We start from the raw sequence: 22,868 nt of genomic DNA, 5'->3' as shown, positions 1-22,868 counted from the left end.
GCAGGAGTTCAACTGAGACCCTCAGGGGTGAGGACTCAGAGGCTTTCAGTCTGGGGATTCGTGGAAACAGGATCAGCTGAGGAGTGGAGAGGTGAGGTTAGCTGTGGCTTGTTCTGCTTCTCTGATCTTTCAGCTTTCACCCCAATATCTGGCTTTAGGGTTTTTTTTTTATTAATAAGACCATTTAGCAATTCGTGTTACAGACGCCCACATTACTGAGAGGTAGGGTGGGTGGTTTTTGGTCATTTGGTGGGTTATGGATGTATGTCATTTTTTGGGTGGGTTAGTTGGTCATAGTCAAGGAGGAAACTCAACAAAGGAGGTTGGATGAAGGGATTTCCTTCTTTTTCTTTCCTCTATCCTTCTTTCTTTCCTATCTAGTGAAAGAAAATGGAGAGGGGATATAGGAATGATAGAATAAAAGGGTAGATTATTGAATCTACTTTAAAACTAAAAAAGCAACTACTGGTCTCAAATATTTTTCATTGGTATGGATTTTTGTATACTGAACAAAAATTTAAGGTTGTTTTTGTTATACCTTACTGTACCTATTTCTACTCTTGTTTAAGGTATTATACCTAGGCAGCTCATTTAAAATGTCATGTAAAGTTCTAGTCTTTGAAAGCTATTATTACAAACTGTTTAGGATAATTAAGACATGCAGGTTAGTAGTTAGTCATCTATAACAATCCAATTTGTAGTCATGTTAGGTATGTTTTCAAGGTTAAACAGATATTTTAGACAGATTGGTGGCCTTTAAACACTTCAGAGATCTATAGAATATAGCATTTAAAATGTTTTAATCATATAAGACTTTTCATGGCAGTGAGATAGGTTTGTCCTGGCAGCACCAATCTACTCCAGAGAAGATGATAGGCATCAAAGAACCTCCATATGGAGTTTGCTTCAAATGTGGCAAAGTTAACCACTGGGCAAGAAACTGCCCTTGCTTCACCTGCTTTCAGTACGCTGTCCAAATTGGACAAGCAGGACACAAAGAAACTCAACTGCCAAACTTTGCCAAGACAAGGTAGGACAGTCCTTCAAAGTTCCTTCTTCACAGAAAAGTCTACCAGATATCCTAAGCCTGCAGGCCAAAGATGGATGCCCCCAACATTGCAAAGGAACCTTGGGTGATTGTCTAGGTAGCAGGCTGTCCCTGTCATTTCTATAGTTTTGGAAGTTGCTTGCTCTGTACTTCCTTTTACTCAGGTAATATTTTATCCTTCTCAGGTCTCTGGTGGGGTTGAAGACTAGTTAGTTATAGTTTTACCATTTTCTTTGTTACCAAATTCAGAAAAGGAACACAAAAGAGATGTAAATTTTATAAAGGTTGGGAGACATAAAAGATTAAGTTGTTTTTCTAAAAAAAGTTTTAATGTCTAAAAAGATATTTTTAGGCTGGTGATACAAGTTATGATAGCAAGTGATTTAGGTACAAAACTTTGGACTCACCAAGATAGGATAGATAATAGAGTACTTTCTCTCAAGTTGCTAAATACAAATGGACTGGACATTGTGAATGTAATTCTCACCTGATAATTGTTCTTATTGTATATAGTTTTACTGTGTGATAGTTAAAACCTTTCCTTTTTATTTAGACAAAAAGGGGGAAGCGTGGGGTATTTGATGACACTGTGAAACCTGAGAGTGTGTTAAAAAAAAAAATCAGCCTTGGATCAGGGGGTGGAGCCAACAACTAGTTGACAGGAATTAGCCATAGAAAGCATGGAGGAGCCAGTAAGATGGATAGAAAGATGCACAGGAAGAGGGAGGACTTGGAGTTTCATGGTCTTTTCCATTTGGAACGGCAGGAGAGATGCTCTCTTGCTGGGTCTCCAGCCAAAAAGAAGGTCAGCTGGTTGCTTCTCGGCCTCTCTGATCTAGCAGGTTTTCACCCCAACATCTGACTCCCGAGTCTTTATTGGTAGGCAGATCGATAGAGACTTAGTTAAAAACTACATTTGGTGGCAGCGGCAGAGCCGGTGCCAACAGACTGGAAATCCCACCATGCCATAGTCTGAGCAGCAGGGTGCTGACTGCAGGGCCACTGGGCCACAGATGGTAGCTTAGACATCAGTAGATTCAGGTGTAGCCACTTACCCACTGGAAAAACAACAGGAGGTGAGCTCTAAGGCAGATTTTTTTAAAGGTTATATTCCTTTATAATATTCCACTATATTCTCAGATCACTGGCTTTCTGAATAAACACCACCTAATAGTATTTAGATTGCTTTCTATAGTACAGAGCACAAACATGTCCTTACGATATAGACTATGAAACGGACCAGCAAGATGGCTTAGCGGGTAAGGGTGCATGCTGCCAAGCCTGACAACCTGTGATCAGTTCTCAGCCATCTCCTGAAAGTTGTCTTCTGACGATCACATTTGCTAGCTGTGGCACAGGCGTGTCCTCTGTACATGAGCACACACGATAAATAAACAAGCAGGGGGGTGGGGGCATCTCTCTGTGCTGGAGAGGTGGCTCAGTGATTAGGAGCATTTACTGTTCTTGTAGAGGAACCAAGTACCCACATCAGGCATGTACTACAACAACTGTAACTATAGTTCCGGGGAGTTTGGTGCCCCTGGCCTCTGGAACTCACACAGACACACACACATGCACATAAAATTGAAAATTAAATACATCTTAAATAAAAATAACAAGTGACCCTCTCTATTCTCATCTAATCAGTCTGAAGTTAGGACCAAGGGCAGGTCCGTACCAGCCCCATCCCCACCATTTCCCACAGTGCTCTCTGGCTTGGAAGATGTTTTGTTTCCAACAGTTTTTTTTTTTAATATTTTATGTATATAGGTGTTTTGCCATCATGTATATATGTACACTATATGTATGTATGCCTGGTACTCACAGAGGCCAGAACAGGCATCAGCTCCTCTGGCACCAGCATTATAGATGGTAGTGAGCTACCATTTGGGTGCTGGGAATCAATTGTTCAATGTTCTTAATCCATGAGCCATATCTCTAGCCCCTAAAAGATGTGTTTTTAACAGTCCTTGAGGTCAGCTCCTGGGCTAGCTATGGAGCTGGGAGAGCAGAGGTAAAGGATGCTCAAATATGCAGGAAGAGAGCATGGAGGCCAGGTCTCAGACCCAATGCTCCATTATATAAATAAGCATTGGTAACATCTCCTGTACTCCCCTGAAAGGATGATCATAAATAATATGCCTGCTCACATGATTAATTTCTTTAAATTATAATACAATACCCCAGATGTACTAGGGAGAAGAAATAAAAAGAAAACAATTTATTACCAAACAGCGCATATTTCAAAATGTCAGGGGCCGGGCCCTACGGCCCTAGAAAATGTAATGAAGTGTCAAGCACTTGCCCCACTTATAATGAGTTAGCCACAGGAAGTTAGAACAGGAAACATTGAGAAATAAAGACATGTTGAAATACACTATAAAAAGCTAGAGTAGATATCACTTTAATTGTGTGTGTGTTGGTTTGTTTTTCAAACTGCAATAACTACTTGCTTGGATACTCTACACAAGGGAACTCATGTTCTGGGCTGAGGTCAGTGGGGTTTCAAGATGACATGGTCCAGCCTGGCAAGTAGCAGCAGTGCCCACCAGTCACTGTGGAATCGAGACATGTGCCCTCATGCTGGGAAGATGGCTCAGTGCCCGAAGGCTCTTGCAGTCAAACAAGATGACCTGTGGTGTATCCCGGGAGCCTCCATGGTGGAAGGAGAGAACTGAGCCTTGGAAACTGTCCTCTGCCTTCTACAGCAGGCCATGATATGCATGTGCTCACACACACATACACACACACACAAATAAATAAGCATACTCTTTATGCCCTCTGTTACCAGAGCCACAAGAACAAACTCCCCTCCCATAACCATTCCCTTAATGTTTTGACTACTACTGCCCTTCTTTCTTACATATCTGTATTATATAAACATTTGCTCAGACTCTATACAAACTTTGCAAGCAAAAAAGGGAGCCATTTTGAAAAACGGCTCAGAGTTCCCTTTAGCATGAGTGTTTGCTCTGGTCCCTTGAAGAATTATGCAAGTCTGAGAAGGGGAAACGAACCATGGATTCACTTTTGCAAGCTCCAAGCAAGACAAAGCCATGGTTTAGGGGACACACCTTGCCACACAGCTGGCCCAAGGCTCCAGCTCAGCTCAGCTCAGCTCAGCCCTGCCTGCACCGCCGCCCGGTGGCCAAGGGCGGTACTGCGTCCCGGGTGGATTTTGTGTGGGGGGAGGCATGCGGGTCCAAAGAACTGCACTATTGGTCCTTAAAAGTTGCACCACTGTCACTGTTGGTGGGACTGAGACACCAACCCAGTCACAAAACCTTCGACCTACAATCTATCCTGCCTACTGGGGGGGGGGGGGGCGGGGAAGGGAGGAGTCGTTCTTATGGGAATGGACAACCAATTACAGGGCTAATTTGAGGCCCACACCACGAAAGGGAGCCCGTGCTTGGCATTGCCTGGAGGAACCGAAAGCTGAACAGCCCAGAGACCTAGGATAGAAAAAAAAAAATCAATAAAATGATTCCTAACGATATTCTGCTAAACTCATAGATCAGTGCCTAGCCCAATCATCAGAGAGGCTTCTTCCAGCAGCTGGTGGGAGCAGATGCAGAGACCCACAGTCAAAAATGTCAGGCACTGAGAAAGCCCAAATTGGAGGTCCATCAGGTCCCTTCCCTCGGAGCTTGGAAGACCCCACGGAAGAAGGGGAGGAGGAATTGTAGGAGCCAGAGCGGTGGGAGAACACAGAACCAACTCATAGGGCTCATAGGCGCTCACAGACTGAAGCAGTGATCACGGAGAGGAGCCTGCACGGGTCTGTGCTAGGTCATGTATACGTTATGGTTGTTAGCTTGGTGGTTTTTTGTTTTGTTTTGGGTTTCTTTGTTTCTTTGTTTGTTTTTTTCGAGACAGGGTTTCTCTGCAGAGCCCTGGCTGTCCTGGAACTCACTCTGTAGACCAGGCTGGCCTCCAACTCAGAAATCCACCTCCCTTTGCTTCCCGAGTGCTGGAATTAAAGGCAAGGGCCACCACCGCCCAGTTTAGCTTGATGTTTTTGTGGGACTCCTAACAGTGGGAGTGGGGGTGTCTCTGACTCCCTTGCCTACCCTTGGGACCCTTTTCCTCCTGCTGGGTTGCCTGGCTCAGCCCTAATGTAAGGGTTTGTGCCTAGTCTTGTTATAACTTGTTTTGCCGTCTTTGGTTGACATTCCTGGGAGGCCTGCTCTTTTCAGAAGGGAAAGAGAGTAGTGGGTCTCGGGGAGAGGGGAGGGCAGAGGGGAGACTAGGAGGATTGGAGGGAGGGGAAACTGCGGTTGGGATGGATTGTATGAGAGAAGAATAAAAAAAGAAAGAAAAGAAAAGTACATTTAAAAAAAAAAAAAGCCAGTACCAGTGAACTCTTCAGCTGTGTGGAGAAGCCTGTGGCTCTCCCTCTCAAAATAATGGTTCATACTCATAGGAAACAGGGATATGTGTTTAAAAATAAGGTTCACAAGATGGCTAGGAGGGTGCGGGGGGGCGTAAAAAGCGCTTTCCACACAAGCCTGGTGACCTCAGTTGGATTCTTGGAAGACACGAAAAGGTGGAAAGTGGATTCTACAAAGCTTCCCTCTGAAAATATAATTTAAATTTTTTAGTAAACTAAAAATAGAGGCCTGGAGAGATGGTTTAGCAGTTAAGAGCACATGCTGTTCTCCCAGTACCCTGGTTTAAGTCTCAGCATCCAAATAGCTGCTCACAGCCACCTGTAACTTTAGCTCCTGGAGATCCAGCGCCCTCTCCTGGCCTCTGTGGGCATTGCACACACATGGTGCACAAACATCAATTCAGGAAAACATCCACACACATTAAAAAATAAAATGAGGGGCTGGAGAGATGGCTCGGAGGTTAAGAGCACCCACTGCTCTTCCAGAGGTCCTAAGTTCAATTCCCAGCACCCACATGGTGGCTCACAACCATCTGTAATGAGATCTGGCACCCCTCTTCTGTATACATAATAAATAAATCTTTAAAAAAAATAAATAATAAAATGAAGATAGTGTGTGTAGGGGGAGTTGAAGGGGTGGGGGGATGAGAGGGTACATGCCTTTAATCCCAGCACTCAGGAGGCAGAAGCAGGCAGATCTCAGTGAGTTCAAAGTCAGTCTTGACTACAGAGCGAGTTCCAAGACAGCCAGAGTTGCACAGAGAAACCTTGTCTTGAAAAATCAAAATAATAATAATAATAATAATAATAATAATAATAATAAATTAAATGGAAATAATAAACTGATATTAAAATACTAAAAATAAGGGGATAGTTTTAAACATGTCATCAATTATATACTAGTCAATAAATATGCTTCCATATTTAGTACTTGAATACTCAGATCTAGGGGCAGGTCTAAAAACTAATAATTTTCCAAACAATGAGGAATATGTGGATATTTTGTGATATCAGCAACAACTGTTTGCTCCAGGGTTTGTGATTTTTTTTTTTTAATAGTAACAGTGGCAGGTTCTGCACACCTCTGGGAATTCTTAAAAGAAGGAAAAACAATCTTTTAGGGACTCCTAAACGCCACGATGCAAGTTTTTCCCATTGGAGCCCGCCGACTCCTGAATTGCGCCAACAGAGCTGCGGTGCTCAGATCACAGATTAGGGTTAAGCAGGAGCTGGAGTTTCAGAAAAGAGTTTGTGCGGGTCTGCAGACTGCAGAACTGACACAGGGTAACAATAGGAAAAGCCGACCTCTGAGACTGGACTAGGCAACGTGACGCGGGCCCCTCCTCTCCCTTCCTGGTCCCAGCCTGGGGTTTCTGCAGGAAGCTAAAGCCCCGTGTGGCCCCAAGGAGCTGGCAATTGCAGGCATCTGCTCCCACGGTGTCCATCACCCACCATGCGGCCTCTAGTCCTGCTGTGGAGCTGCCTGGTGCTCCCAGGTGAGGGGGATGGAGGTGGCAGGGATGGAGGGGCATGCACGTGCAGGAGGCCTGAGCTCACCCTTCTGGTCTACAGAGTTGTCTTTCCCTACACGCCATGAGGAAGCGGCTTTGCTTGTGCATTACTACCCAGCTAAGCCATCCTCACCCGGCAGCCCTGGGTGCGACGCCTGCTGTTTTTGAGCTCCGACCCAGGGGTCTTCACGCATGTTTGCAGCCTCTGCATGGCTGTGCAGGTGTGAAGAGAGCGAGCGGAGCCTCTCTGATCACAAAGACGCATCCATTTACCCTGTGAACTCAGCTAACTTCGTTGGATTTCTACTAAACTGCTTTCCTTTCTTTGCTTCCATTTTTTTATTTTTCAATTTTTATTTATTGTTGTTATTGTGTGTTGTTATTGCATATAAATATGCAAATATATGTACACACACATATATGTTAGTTTAGTTAGTTCATTGCAAGAGGGCAAAGGGCTGAAGAATAACTAGATTGCCACCTACAGGGATGCTTTCTTTGCTCTTATCAATTTTATCTTTTATTTCTTTTCTGGGGCGCTCAGAGAAGGGGTGGGTGGAACCTGGGCACTGGAGCATGCTAAGTGAGCTCTCTATGGCTAAGCTGTATCCCCAGCCCCCTTCCCATTGTTTCCTTCAGATAGACCAGCCTTGAACTTGCTCTGATCCCAAGTAGCTGTGATCACAAGAGCGCCCACCATGCTGGGCTTCCTTTACCTTTTAAGACCGAAAAATCAGGATGCATCTTATAACTGATGTCGGTTGCTCGGTTGGCTGTGTTTGTTTGTTTTTCCCTTAATAATATATAAAATCAACTCACACTGTTTTTTAGGTTTTTTTATTATATGTGTTCTTATGTGTGTGAGAGCACATATTGAGCATGCACTGGTACACATGCTTCAGCACACGTAAGGAGGTCAGTGTACAACTTTTGGTGTCTGTGCTCGCCTTCTTGAGTCTTAGACTCACATTGTCAGGTTTAGCAAGTGTCTTTACCCCTTGAGCCATCCGGCCAGCCTGGACATGTCTCTCAAATGCAGCGAAGGAGAATGTCATTATCCTCTATAAGCGAGAAAACTTAGCTGGGGCAAGCAACTTGCCCAGCATCACAAAGCTACTGAACGCCAATGCTGGGACTCAGACTCCCGGCTGTCCGAGTCTACGGCACTTGCTCTATCCCTTTCAACTAATGGGGTTTAGGGAAAGAGTGGCGGGTTTGTCTTAAGGTTCTCCAGAGGAAGGGAGAACCCCGGGGCTTTACGGGGCTGCCTCGGAAGGTCTGACAAGAAAACCTCCCTTCCTCCCGTGAAATGGAAACTTCTGGTCTTCGCCTGGTCTTTCCTTAGATCCATGGAAATCCCACCTCCATTTGTGCTGTGTTTTCAGGTTATGAAGCCCTGAAGGGTCCGAAGGAGGTCAGTGGATTCGAAGGTGACAAGGTGTCCCTGCGGTGCACCTATGAGAAGGTGGTGAGGACACACAGGAAGTACTGGTGCCGGCAGGGTGGCATCATGGTGTCCCGCTGCACTGACATTGTCTACACAAGTCAGAACCAGGAGGTGGCACAGGGCAGGATGTCCATCCGAGACAACCCCCGAGAGCTCTCGATGACGGTGACCATGAGGGACCTTACCCTGAAGGATGCGGGGAAGTACTGGTGCGGGATTGACCGACTGGGTTTCGATGAGGCTTTTGAGGTCTCTCTCATTGTCTTTCCAGGTAATGAATGACTCTCCTCCCCCTGCCTGGGTGGCAGGGGTTATAGAGGAGACAAGGATGGGTAGGAGGATCTGAACCATAGATTCAGTTTCCTCATTACAGAAGGGGGCAGTCTTGGTACCAACCTCATCAGGCTTCTCCAGGACTTGGGAATCAGTAAAGACACCTGCTGAGCACTGGGGACAACTCAGAGAAGCCTTAGTGTCCCTTTGCTCTGGCAAGTCTCCCTGTTAGGACTTCATAGGGCAAAGTGCAGCCACGCCTGTCACTCTTGGCCTAGATGTACTGGGGGAGGCTGCCACAGGATGGAGACAAGATGGCCATCTCAGGGGACAAGGAAGGACCTGCGTCTTCCCTGCGTCACGAATGCTCCCACAGCTTTCTGAGCCCAGGCCAACCATCGCTGCACCCCAGGCCCAGCCTGCAGTGTTCCCCAAGTCATGCACTGGCCTCACTGTGCTCATGGTCTCTGTACATCGTTTTCACCTTCTATATGGAGAACCCAGGCAAGGGAAGCCAGAGGAGGCCAGAGTCCAGACAGCCAGTGAGAGCTGGGTCTGTCTGAAGCACACTTCACACGAAGACACTCCAAGACACTCAGTGACTGGCCTAAGGTTGAGGCAGGAAATAGAGGATTCAGACGCAGATCACTGCCACCTTTATCTCTGTTCGAAAGACGGGCCCAGGAGCCAGGACCCATCCTAAGCCCAGATCTGTCCTCAAAGCCCATTCTCTGTCACCCCTGGGTCTCTATGACAATTCAGGGAAATCAAAGTAAACTAACCAAACAGTGACAGCAGCACCAAAGCCTCGCTGATGAGACTGGAGGGTGTGACTCGGATGTAGAGCATCTGCCTGCTGGGGGTGAGACCCTGGCTGCCTCTCTGATGCCACAGAAATAGAGCAACACTCGCTGAGCAGGGGTTCTCTGTTGTTTGGAAGGTTCTCCAGTCTCTTCCAGTTCTTATCCGTGCACATCCTTTTTTGCCTAATTGTGAGTAGCTCTACTAATGAGGCAGTTCCATGGAGTTTATCTGATAACCAAAGATGTTTATTTGGGGTTAACTTACAACAAGCAAAAGGGGGTTGGTCTCGGGGTCCAGGAGGGGTGAGGTGCAGTCCAACCCTGTTCTCTGGAGACTATGCCTTGGTCCTCAGTACCAGCACCCAGCGTCCAAGACCATGAGGTAGCCAAGAGAGCCAGCATGTACACATTCCAGGTCTTAAGGGATCCCCCTTTGGCCACACTCGGGGGTGGGGGACAGGTACCTAGCAGTTACCTACTGCCTGCTAGGGGTGGTGGTGCTTCGGGGGTAAAGCCCAGACAACCATCCTTACACACTATCCTCTTACTTATTTAATTTTATTTTATGTGCATTGGTGTGAGGGTGTCGGATCTCCTGGAACTGGAGTTACAGACAGTTGTGAGCTGCTCTGTGGTTGCTGGGAATTGAACCCAGGTCCTCTGGAAGAGAAGCCAGTGCTCTTAACCGCTGAGCCACCTCTGCAGCCCAATTAGCTCTATCTTTATTTCATTTATTTACTTGGCTTTTTAGATGGTGTCTCACTATGTAGCTCTGACTGGCCTCGAACTCACAGAGACCCACCTGCCTCTGCCTCCTGAGTGCTGGGACTAAGGTCCTGTGCCACCGCACCCAGCCTAGTGTTCTCTAGTTTTGAGACTCTCTTGGGTCTTGTTCTTGCCCTGGGCTCTAGCCACCTCTCCGAGGTTTGTGATCCACGCGGTTTCACCCTTTCATGTCAGAGCTGGTTGGCTTCTGTTGACAGTTCATCCTGCCAATGATGAGGGCTGTGTAGGTGGGTCTGTAATATTTATAGGTTTCTATGGTAGCAACACTCCTTGCAAGGCCAGTTTCTATCTGCCAATCATTTAACAACCAGCTCCCGGAATTCCTGAAAGGTTAACAGGCCAGAGTGAACTAACGTCTCCAGGGTCAAACGAGGCTGAGCATACCCACTATCACCTCCCTTATTCCTCGTCTCCTGGAAGCCCCAGGCAATGGATAGAGACTTAGAAACACACAAAGTAGAAGCCGCTCCCTATTTACAGAAGATTTAGTCGTCTGCTTAGAAAAAACACAAGCAAAGGGCAGAGCGCACGAATAGAGAATGGAGAGCAATCCCGGAATGTCCTGGTTAGGTGTGGTCAGCAAAGTCTCAGGGATGCTGGCCCTTGAGGAATCCCAGCCCCATGGGAGATCCTGCAAAGCCATAGTTGTAGTCAAAGTGAGCACTAGCTCCCCTGGAGGCAAACATAGGATATTGGGGTACACAAAGGAAAAGGGGAATTCCTCCACATTGCTGGGACTTAACTTATGAGCTGATGATGGAAGACGGGAGGGGGGGGGGCAGGGGTGATTGGGGGCATTAGGCAGAGATGTAAGAGAATGGTGTCACAGAGGAGCGACATGGCAGAGGCACAGCAGTAGACAGGCTGACCCTGAACACGCGCCTCTGCGTGGCTCAGTGAGTTCCACACGGGGAAGAGGTAACTTGGAGAGGATGATGTGAAGTCTGAGAGGTACACTAAGTAAGCAGATGGCGTTTCGGCTCACGGCTGAAATGCGGAGTCACTGACTGTGTCCCAAGCAGGAGGTGATAGGATCCAAGGTGTGTTTTAGAAATACAGGTGTCCATGCAAAGGGTGGCATGAAAGAAGGCTGGGGCAGGGGACACAGAAGACCTGCTCCAATGAGAAACCAATAAGGACAGCAGGTAGGGAAGAAGATCTGGGATCCACTGGGATCTTCCGGTCATGGCCTCTGACTGACTCAGAGAGGACAATGATGGCATCTACTGAGGATGAGGGGCCCACACTGCGGCGGCGGGGGTGGCAGTGTCTGCCTCCCCTAAGAGCACCCTCTCCCTTCCCTCTAGGAAAAAGGGGCAGTCCCATCCCCACTGGCACCTGCTGTCCTCCCTCCCCCATCCCTTCCTTCCAGCCTCTTCCAGCTACAAGGAGCCTGCAGCCCAAGGCAAAAGCCTGGCAGACTCAGCTCCCAGAACCGAGTGAGTCAATGGCTTAGGGAAGAAACCATTTCCTAAACCTGCCCCTTCTCCATTTCAGGAAACACACAGGGAGGGCCACCCAGGTGTTCCCAACAACCTCAGAAGCCAGAATGGCTCAGAGAGACTGGGGCACTGGCTCAGGGTCTCATGGGAAGCAGCTACAGCTGGCCCCAAAGCTCTTCCTCTGGGGGTGAGCCAGACATTGACCCTGACCTTAGGCCTGTTTTTACCACTGACCCCTGGCCAGCCTTCAGCAGCTAAAGGAGGTTAGGCCTTACTGAGGCACAGGGGTCAAGAGGCCGCGCTGGGCAGACAGAGAGAAGAGGTGACCCTGGCCTGGACTAAGAGGAGGGGCAGGAAAGTGTCTATGGAGTAGTGTAGGACAAGGCCTTAGGGGTAGGGTCCTCTTACAGAACAGACTATGGATGGATGTGCCTGACCCGGGTGTCTTCTTGCTCAAAAGGCTTCACTTGGGCCTCTGCTTGCCTCCTGGGGAGTGTTTTAGTTGAGGATGTCCTGAGAGATTGGGAAGGTTCACATACATTTAAAGGTCAGTCTGGGTGGGGCTCAAGGGCCAGAGAAGGTGCTGAGGTATTGTTTTTGGACTTATAGCTTTTCCGGGTCTCCAACCGACAGTCGTCACAGCCAAGCAGGGGAAGACAGGGGTTGAGGCCCCTGGGTTCACCGAGGCGGCCCTGGCCCGGTCTGCAGGAACCTCCCGGGTTCTCCCAGGAACCTCTCCATATGCTGGGAGTTCTCCTCACACAGCGTCCCCAGCCTGGTCTGCAGGAACCTCCCCTCCCCCGGGAACCTCTCCATATGCTGGGAGCTCTCCTCATACAGCGACCTCTCCTCATGCAGGGAGCTCCCGCCCAGCCATCTGGCTGCCCCCCACCACACCAAAGGACTCCAAGGCTATAGTCAGCGGGGTCTCCAAGTCCAGGTGAGTCCAGGGGACCTGAAGTCACCCGACAACCTTAAGACTCTACATCCTTTCCTCCAGGCAGGCACTTCCTCTGGTTGTGGCCACAGCCTGCGGCTCAGAAGGCAAATTCAGGCTTCATTCCCCTTGGTCCCAGAATTCATCTCTCCTCTTGCTCAGGCCACCCCAGCTCAAGGGTTTCCCTGTATACTTCGCCCTGAGCCCTGTGCTGCGTGAAAATGTGAAAGCCTTTCACCAACTTTTTCTTTCCATAGCTGGACCCCAGCCTGCAGCAAAGGGTTCTGGGCTTCTACCTCCTGCCAGTTCCTGACTTGCAGGTCCCCACTAGCAGGTTCAGACGAGGCTGAAAGTATCTGGTGGGGCTGGAGTACCCCAGGCAGAGCACACACTGATGGGCTCTGAGACACCGGCCCCTCATCAAACCGGTGCTGGTGACACGGCTCCAGGCCAGGGAGTCTCCCCATTTCTTGCCAAATGTAGAGGAACAGGTCTGTAATTCCAACTACTCAAAAGGCTGAGATAGGAAGGCCACAAGTTCAAGGCCGGGCTGGGTAAAAAAGGGTATTTTTAGACCTCGTCTAAAAATAAAAAGTAGGGCTCAGTGGGTAAAGTGCTTGGCATGTAAGCCTGATGGTCTGAGTTTGGCCCCCAGAGCCCACAAAAGGGAAGAGAGAGAGAACGGACTCCACAGAGTTGTTCTGTAACTTCAGCATGCATACCAGGGCACACTCTCCCTCCCCCAACCATACACTCAATACTAATACTAACAAATAACTTTTGAAGAGAGAAAGGTAGGACATAAAGCTCCACAGGAGAGTGATTGCCCAGCATGAATGAGGTCCTAGGCTCAATCCTAGCACCCCAGTTTTCCCAGCATAACACGGGGCCATCTCTGCTTAGTGAACTGAATTGTTTAACAGCAAAGGTAGCTAGGTACTAAGATTGATGCTTCGTGGGAGGAGTATTTAATTTGAGGTAAGGTCTCTCATGTAGCTCAGGCTAGCCTCCAGCTCCCTATGTAGCCAAGGACGACCTTAAACCCCTGATCTTCCTGCCTTCACTTCCAAAGTGCAAGGATTACAATCTTGAATCACCTTACCTGGCTTTGAACTCAGTATCTTTTTTCTTTTCTTTCCTTTTTAATTTATTCACTTATTTTTATGTGCATTGGTGTTTTGCCTGCATGTGTATGCCTGTGTAAGGATGTCAGGAACTATAGTTATAGACACTTGTGAGCCATCAGTGGGTGCTGGGAATTGAACCCAGGTCCTCTGGAAGAGCAATCAGTGCTCTTAACCTCTGAGCTCAGTATCTCAAACATCCCAACTTGTTTGATCCTCACAGCCCTGCTACTCGGGAGGTGAAATTGGTGGTCTGGAAGGTTGTTAAGTCACTTACTCAAAGTGATATGTCCCTAAAGTGTCAAGAACAGGGTTCGAACCCAGCAAGCCTGGATTCAGGGTCTGAGCGTCCTGCCAGTCTTGGTCTGGTAGAATTAGCCATCAGGCTAGAAGCTGGCTTTCTCAGCGTGTGCTTGGGGTTCAAGGACATAGATGGCTGATCTGGTCACAGCCACCAGGCTCCTTTCATCTCTCCTCCAGTGTGTCCATCCCGGTGGTCCGCATGTTGGCCCCTGTCTGGGTCCTCTTGTCCCTTGTGCTGGCTACCGTTCTGATTGCCTTTGGCAGCCACATGCTCCGGTGGAGAAAGAAAGGTAAGTGATTGAGGAGGTGGGAGGTAGCTCGTGCACCCCTGTGACACTTCAGCAACCTTGGAAAGATTGGGCCTCAGTGGGTCTGTCTGACAACCGTACTGTTCGCTGTGTGTACCGGTGCACCCCTTTAATCCCAGCACTCGGGAGGCAGAGAGAGGCAGGAGGATCTCTGAGTTCAAGGCCAGCCTGATCTACAGAGCCAGGTCCAGGACAGCCAGGGAGACACAGAGACTCCCTGGCTCAAAAAAAAACAAAAGAAAACAACCTAGTCGTTCCCTTCTGAGGAGCTGTGAAGCAGCCAGCCCTGCAAAGACCAATTCAGCTGGGGAATGGGAGTTTTTTAATACGAAAGTTAAAAGAGCCGGGACTGAAGCATATACCTGTTTTCCCAGCACTTGGAAGGTGGAGAAAGGAGGTCAGGAGCCCAAGGACAGTCGTGGATACATAAGGACTTCAGTACCAGCCTGGCCTTGTGTCTAGACAAACAAGTGAGCAAACAGAACAAACGAGCTAGCAAAGTTAATTTTAACAATAACAATCCAATTTCATTCCATTCAATAGACCTGAAACATGATCAACTCAACGTGGAACTAATATTAAAATACTAAGGAATGCTGGACATTGTAGCGTAAGCCCCATAGTCTCAGCCACTCAGACTGAGGCAGGAGTTGAGTCCAGGAATTTGAAAGCAGCCTGAGCAATATAGCCAGACCCCATCTCAAAACCTCAAACGAAATTTGATGATCATACCCTACATTGTTTTTTTGTTTTTGTTTTTCATGTTGAGCCTTTGGAAGCTTAGATGTGATTTCACATGACCACATTCCAGTGCTGGGTGACCTGTGTGGCTTCTGGCCAAGCAGATGACGTGATGTCACGGAATTAAGAGTGACAGGGGCCAGGCAAGGTCCTGCATCTCCTCTCCATTAACCTCCTGCGCTGTAGGGTACCCCATCTTAGAGTGGAAGAAACTGGAGGGTTAAGTAGCTTGCCTTGTGTTTGCAAGCCTAGGGAATAGTGGAGCCAGGAAGGTTCCTACAGTGGCATCCCAGAGAGGGTGGGCCTGCTTCCTACCTCCTCGCTAGGACTCCCGAGAAGAAATCCCAGCTTATTTGTGTCCCCAAGTCCCCTAGGAGACCAGAAGGAAACACACAGAATGGGAACAGCGTCAACTGTGAAGCCACTGAGCATTTTACCTCTGGAATTGTGGCTCCCCGCACCCCCGCACCCCCCACCCCCCGCAAACAGCGCCCCCTCTGGTAGCCTGTTAGAAATGCAGTCTCAGAGCTCAATCCAACCTACTGATTCAGAACCTGTGTGTCAAGAAAATTAACCCTCAGGATACCTGTGGTAGTCATCTTGGACACAGAAAATTCATGTCAGCTGGCCGTTTCTTTGGGCTTCTGAAAAGATACATCATGGTGAGGGCAAAACTGCTTACCTCATGGCTAGGAAGTGAAAAGAAGACAGGGCCCCACAGACCCCTTCAAAGACATGCCCCAATATCCTAAGGAGCTCCCCCTAAGCCTCACTTCTTAAAAGTCTTACCACTTCTCAACAGTGCCAAGTTGGAGACCAAGCCTCCAATGGGACAATTAAGATCAAGCTGTAGATATCCTCTATGTATATTAAGGTTCAAGAAGTGAACACAGTTCTTCATCTACTTTCTAGTTCACAAAGATCTCAGATGCCGGCTCCTTCCTAAAAGGCTGAGCTAGACAGGGCTTCCCACTTCAGGGTCCACCAGCTCCCTCTGGAAATCCCTCATACACCAGTGCAATGAGCCTGTGCATTCTGGGAATGGTTTAAGTTCTTCCTGGCCTCAAGGTTCTCCTGGGTCTCTTTCAGCTTGTCTGACCACGGAGACACGGAGGAATGAGAAGGTCTACCTCCCAGCCTCGGTAAGGACCCAGGGAGCCAAAGTGTGAGATCAACCCATCTGGATCTGAGGTCAGACTTCTGGGCCCATCTCTGTGCCCACCCAGAGGCAAAGCTTGCTCCCACCCTTGAAGGGATCTGTGGGAATCTGAAGATCGGCCCTTTAGGGTGTGAGCTCCATGGTGTGCCCATCAGCAGCCCTGATTCCCATCTGATATCAGGCAGGGTCACAAAAAACCAGGTGGGCATCTTTCCACCAGGCAGGTACCCTTTTCCCACATCGTTGAGAATCAGGGGACTTCAGTAGTGGAGCGAGACGGATCCCTATGGATCCTGGATCCAGTGTTTATCTCACCTGTCAGCAGTGTTGGAGATAGGATCTCCCAGGCTCTTGTAAGGCTGGGGCTGATGACCCCACAGCACACCAGAGTACAGGGGCCCCTCAAACGACTCCAGTGCACTTTTACAAATGAAACTGAGGCTCAAACTCACACAGCAGCACTCTGATTTCTCGATTCTTTTATTTATTATTTTATTTTATTTTCTGTGTATGAGTGTTTTGCCTGCATGTGTGTCTGTGCCCCACAATTGTGCCTGGTGCCCACGGAGACCAGAAGAGGGGTGTTGGATCCCCTGGAACAGGAGTTACAAGACAATTGTGAGCCACCATGAGGGTACTGGGATCCAAACCCAGGTTCCCTGAAGGAACAGCCAGAGTCCTCTTACCCATTGGGCCATCTCTCCAGCCCCAGATTTATCAATGCTTATTTTATCTCTCAGAACATTGTTTCTGGTTCCCCAGTGGTTCTGAGACCATGCTGCTCAAGGTTTGACTGCTCAAGGACCCAGTTGTGAGCAGTGCACCCAGGGAACCAGGTGGGAGTGGGGGTGGGGTACAGAGATCCCTCTGCCCATTTCCTGAGGAGCCAAGCTGTCCAACTTCCCAGGCCATTTGCCTGCGACTCCCCGGGGTGGGTAGTGCTGCAGAATTCTATTCAAGAAACAAAAATCCCACCTTGCCTTGCCTGATACCCTGCCCCGAAACCCACCCAAGTACTTGCTGAAGTATTTCCACTCTTATTCCTCTAAACATGGGGCCAGGAAGGGAAACTACAGTCCCCTTCTTTCCTGGCGCCAGAAAAGACAAAAGGCTCCAGGCAGATACCTAGAGGAGGGCTCAGTGGGAATGGGTTCTTCCTTGATTTAGGAAGCAGCTGTTGTTATCTCAGGAAGTGGGACAAGGCCAAAAGTGGCTAAGGGGAGTGGGAGAAAAGTCACAGGGATGGACCGCCACCATGGGCCACCTTCCGAGCTCAGCCTTCTGGCTGTTGTGGAGGCGGCTCATCAGGAGAGTGCTGGGGCTTAGCAAACCAGCCACAGTCTGGTGGGGGGCGGTCTCCTCACTGCTACCTCCTGCCCTTCCACTCTGGGCTGGACTGCTTCCAACCTGGGACACCTGCGCTCCTCCTGCAGAGGTAGGAAGGGACAAGAAAGAGCCCAGGGCAGTTTAAACAGAAGGACACTGAGTAGTAGCCGCTTTAGGCAGAAGGATAGAAGAGGGGACCTTGAAGGTCAGAGGCCACAGCCACCAGAGCATAGTAGCCAGCCGAAGACACTAGATTTATATTTCCCATTTGACTTTTTCAGTCTTCAGCAGAGGTTGGGGGAAGAAAAGGAGTGGTTGGGGATTTTCTTTTCTTTTGTTTCTTTTTGAGACAGGGTTTCTCTATGTAGTTTTGGTGCTTGTCCTGGAACTCACTCTGTAGACCAGGTTGGCCCTCAAACTCACAGAGATCTGCCTGCCTCTGCCTCCCCAGTGCTGGGATTAAAGGCGTGCGCCAACACCGCCCAGCCTGGGGCTTTTCTTTGCATACATTCATGTCAAAGCTGAAAGAGGACACTTGTCCTAGAAGAGAGAGAGCCAAAGGACATGGAGGATGGCACATACCTGACATCCAGCACTCTCGGGCTAAGGAAGGAGGATTCTGTTCAAGGCAAGCCTGGGGTACACATGACGGAGACACTGGTGACAGCAGGTGGTGAGGGCTTGACCCCTTGTCCTTTCTGTCGGGGCAGGCAGTATTATTCCTCTGTTTTATAGACATAGCAACAGGGGCTGGGAGAGGGTAATTCTATGCCCACAGTAACCCAGCCTGAGAAAAACAGAACTAGAGAAAACTATCCGAGGTCTGCGAGGCTGGCTGCAGAGCCCTGTGTCTTCCGTCCTCTACACTGAAGCACAAGGTTTGGAGGAATCCAGCCATGTGTACTGCCCAACGCTGGTCCCTCAGACTCCAGAAAAGGAACTATCCTTCATCCCTAGGCATGGATAGCCACAGACCAAGTGTCTCCTGTGCTGTTTGTATTTGGTGAATCTTTGAGGCCCACAAAAACGAGCAGACAGCTTGTTCTGTCTGGTTACAAACAAAGAAATAACATGATTAAAACAGACCATTCCAGAAGTTCTCGTTCACTGGGTGGTAAGACGCTGTCTGGAGACTGCAGATGCAGCTCCCTTAGTAGAGTGCTTGCCTAGCGTGCAAGAAGCAAGCCAGCATAAACTGGGTATGGTGGTGCCAGCCTTCAACAAGGAAGCAACATGAGGCTCAGAAGTAAGTTCAAAGCCATCCTCAGCTACATAAGGAATTCAAAGCCAGCCTAAGAAGCATGAGACCCTGCCTCGGGAAACAAACAAAGCCAGGCCTGGTGACGGGAAGCTCGGGGATCTCTGTGAGTTCAAGGTCAGCCTAGTCTACATAGCAAGTTCCAAGTCATTCAGGGTTACATAGTGAAGTTCTGTCTTTAAAAGTAATGCTATCAGCCGGGTGGTGGTGGCACACACCTTTTTTTTTTTTTTTTTTTTTTCGTTTTTCGAGACAGGGTTTCTCTGTGTAGCTTTGCGCCTTTCCTGGGACACGCTTGGTAGCCCAGGCTGGCCTCGAACTCACAGAGATCCGCCTGGCTCTGCCTCCCGAGTGCTGGGATTAAAGGCGTGCGCCACCACCGCCCGGCCGGTGGCACACACCTTTAATTCCAGCACTCGGGAGGTAGAGCCAGACGGATCTCTGTGAGTTTGAGGCCAGCCTAGTCTACAGAGTGAGATCCAGGACAGGCACCAAAGCTACACAGAGAAACCATGTCTCAGGAAAGAAAAAAATAATAATAATGCTATCTGGATTTTATGATCCTGAGAAGAAACATATATTCTCATTTTATAGCTAAGGAAACGAGCTCCTCAGAGTTTCTAGCTTGCCAAGGTAACACCCAGGTGTAGGAAGTTATGTGTCCCCAGAACTGTGTCCTTCCTCTTGGCTTAACTCCAGACTATGCTGCTAAGAATAGACTTTTCTGAGTTCTGACCAAGTCTCTCGTACAGCCGCCAGGGAACAACTGGGTGCCTGAGGATGCCATGATCAACCTCGAGGCGCCTCCCGAGTGTCTCAGCAACCCCAAGCCCTCTGCGCCCTCCATGGAGACCCAGCACCTCAGTCAGGTGTGGACAGAAGGGCTCTGGAACCCATGCTATCTGACACCACTGAGATCATGGGGACAAGGCAGGGAGGGCTCTTTCCCCAGCATCCTCTTCCCCAGAAGCTCCACTCCAGCCTCTGTCCATCTAGCCTATCAGAGCCGTAATAAGCCTAGGTCATTTCACCCAGGCTGGAAACTTCATATTCTCCTCTTCCCTGTTCAGAAAATTCTTTACTAGTGTATTGGGTGTCCATTTAAAGAACTCTCAGCTGAACCGAGCATCGAGGTGCGTGCTTGTAATCCTAACATTTGGGGGTCTGTGATCAAAGGGAGGAGCTGGGGTATTAGGAACCAGTCTACAAGGTGAGACCCTGTCTCAGAAAAGCATACACCACAGACAAGAGATGAGATGGCTCGGGGAGGCTCTGCTAGGGTGGAGACCTCACCACCAGGTTCTCCTTTTCAACCTCCCCATCATCTCTCCAGACTACAGAGGAAAAGGCAGCCCCTTCCCTGGACGCCAAGGAGGATGTGACGGCAGCTTCTCCCCTGCAGATGTCTGCTGAGGAACTGGCCTTCTCCGAGTTCATCTCTGTGTAACTGCGGAATGACAAGTGAGCAGGATTCCTACACTTGGGCCTGGTGGATCCTCCGCTCCCTCTAGCCCGGAGAGTCCTCCTTCCTTCTCTCTGTCACTGTGGGTTCTCCTAGAGCTCTGACCATGACACCATGACCCCAGCAAGAGCTCCCTGATACCTCCGTGGTCAGGCACACAGTGGAGGCCATGGAGGCGGCCAGTCCAGGGATTGGCTGTCTTTCCTTCTCCTTCCCCATGCCACTGTATACCTAGCTTTGGAAGGACATTGGAGGAAGGTTCCTTATCGTCTCTGTCCAGAAGGGCTACTACTCCATGGGCTCTGGAGACTAAGGGAGGGAACCAGAGTAGGGCGGTCAGCTGAGAGGAGAGTTGGGGCAGGAAGAAACTAGACCCTGGTTACGAGAGGATAATGCTAAATCCAGGCCAGCCGGGTAACGGGAAGATAGACTGGCACAACTATTTTTTCCCCCTTTTTCTATTTTGTTTTGAAAAACGGCATGCTGGGAAGCGAAGTGCTCAGCATATAAAACATAAAAATAGGGAAGAAAGACGAAAAGGAGGAAAGTGCTGTTAAGGTCGTCTATAACCTTACCAAGCCCCGTTGACATCCCTGAGTGCACTTGCCTGGACCCCTCCTCCCTCTTCCTTCATGTGTTTTGCGGCTGCTCACTTCACAGAGGGGCCGTCCCACTGCGCACTGCATGCCGCCCTCCCCATCTTATCCCATCCTGAGCAATCCCTCTGTGTCCTACAAACCTTGTACAATAAACTGTTTCTCAGCTGCATAATGTTTCAGCATATGGGTGTGCCTCAGTTTACCCAACCCGTTCTCTGTCACTAGCTGTTTAATTTGCAGGGTGAAACTTTGTGCAGGGGCTTTAGCTGCTACTGGAAATCTCTAGGAGGCTTTGCACGTGTGGAAACAGGTGGTTCTGGGGAAGAAAATGTTTTCCTTTTATTCTCTTCTTTTTCTAACCTTCCCCCTTCCCGAGGTCCTTCGCTTCTCCTCTCGCTCCGTCCTCTCCTAACCTTTCCTGGAGGGGTGTCTTGGTAGCTCAAGAGTTTGCTGTGCAAGCAAGAGGACCTGAGTTCAGGCCCCTTGGAAAAGCATCACTGTGAGTCTGTGACCCCAGTGCTGGAGCAGAGGAGGATGGTGAATTCCAGGAGCACATTAGCCAAAACATCAACCTGCAGACTCAGTGAAAGACCATGTCAAAACCTAGAGGAAGACACCCAGTGTAGACCTCTGGCCTGTACAGGTACACATGGTCAAGTGAAAACACACACACACACACACACACACACACACACACACACACAGAATCTGTACCTACAAGAACACAGGACATGCAACTCCATTAATACATTAAAAATTGGGATAAGCAGTGATCCAGTCAAATAGCAGACAACACCCAAAAAGTTCATCCAAAGTGGACTTTCCAACCTGACAGAGTAGTACAGACCTGTAATCCCAGTATTTAGGAGATGAGGGAGAAGAGTTCCAAGTTCAAGGCTAGTCTTTGCTGCATGATGAGACCCCACCTCAAAACGCAACATAAATTAAAGCATGCTGGTGTTTAAGAGTAACTGATGGAAAAGAAACACATCTGAGATATATATATATATATATATATATATATATATATATATATATATATATCTCACAATTGCTATGTGTCAATTTTAAAACTATATTTTAAAAAGCTAGTAACAACAACAAAACAAAACTCAGGCCGGGCGGTGGTGGCGCACGCCTTTAATCCCAGCACTCGGGAGGCAGAGCCAGGCGGATCTCTGTGAGTTCGAGGCCAGCCTGGGCTACCAAGTGAGTTCCAGGAAAAGGCGCAAAGCTACACAGAGAAACCCTGTCTCGAAAAACCAAAAAAAAAAAACAAAAAAACTCAGGCATGGTGGTGCACGCCTTTAATCCTAGGAGGCAGAAGCAGGTGGATCTCTGTGAATTCCAGGCCAGCCTGGTCTCCAGATACCTTCATGCCAATTGGAAGCTAAAAAGAAGTTTCCTCAGTCCCAAAAGTGTGGCAAACACGGACCAACTGTGGTCAGCAAATTCGCCCTCACTCAGCCACAGTACAGAGGAAGACTACATTTCCCAGCCTTCCATTCAGTTACCCAGAACCCAGCTGGAGACCTAGGTTCTGCTGTACAAGTGGCCATTGCACACAGGGACAGCCTCAGAGAATCTGCAGTGATAATGCTGGGATGGTGTACCACGCTTCCCTCCTGAAGAACTCCAGGTGGAAAGGATGTTGATCCCCTGGACTACACACACCTCTGCGGTGGCAACATCTGGGAGATGTAATGTTGTTGTTGTTGGGATCTAAAGAGTAACATTTCGGTGTCTTCTACTGCCGCTGGGTGAGCACCTAGAACCCATGAGCATTATCACTGAGAGACCGTGGCACTTTTACAGAGGATGAAGCCAAGGTCTTGGGAGGTAGGGGCATCTGCCGAAAGCCACACAGGTTCCACGTGGAGTCATGTGGCCTGGCCATGGAGACCCTGAGTCCTTTGCCCCCCTGATGTTCAACAGCTCCCAGGCATAA

At 48.8% G+C, this 22,868-nt stretch overlaps 1 protein-coding gene across 4 annotated transcripts; it reads left to right on the top strand.

The window, feature by feature from the left end:
• Window positions 1–6,894: 6,894 nt before the first annotated feature.
• Cd300lg (CD300 molecule like family member g) lies at window positions 6,895–21,806 on the top strand. Of its 4 annotated transcripts, none has more exons than XM_052757841.1 (8): window positions 6,895–6,937; window positions 8,338–8,670; window positions 11,569–11,700; window positions 12,562–12,643; window positions 14,245–14,357; window positions 16,206–16,258; window positions 19,612–19,728; window positions 20,193–21,806. In XM_052757841.1, the coding sequence occupies exons 1-8, from the start codon at window positions 6,895–6,897 to the stop codon at window positions 20,304–20,306; spliced, it is 987 nt and encodes a 328-aa protein (XP_052613801.1). In that variant the 3' UTR covers window positions 20,307–21,806. The 4 variants fall into 4 exon arrangements, with proteins under 4 accessions (XP_052613801.1, XP_052613799.1, XP_052613802.1 ...); XM_052757839.1 differs by having other exon boundaries at window positions 12,313–12,643; XM_052757842.1 differs by lacking the exon at window positions 11,569–11,700.
• The last annotated feature ends 1,062 nt before the right edge of the window (window positions 21,807–22,868 follow it).

This window comes from Peromyscus californicus, unplaced genomic scaffold (assembly GCF_007827085.1).
Source record: "Peromyscus californicus insignis strain IS unplaced genomic scaffold, ASM782708v3 Scaffold_3__1_contigs__length_106647218, whole genome shotgun sequence".
In the NCBI taxonomy this organism is placed as follows: domain Eukaryota; kingdom Metazoa; phylum Chordata; class Mammalia; order Rodentia; family Cricetidae; genus Peromyscus; species Peromyscus californicus.
The sequence above is the reverse complement of the archived record's forward strand: the minus strand, read 5'-3'. Positions and strand labels throughout refer to the sequence as shown.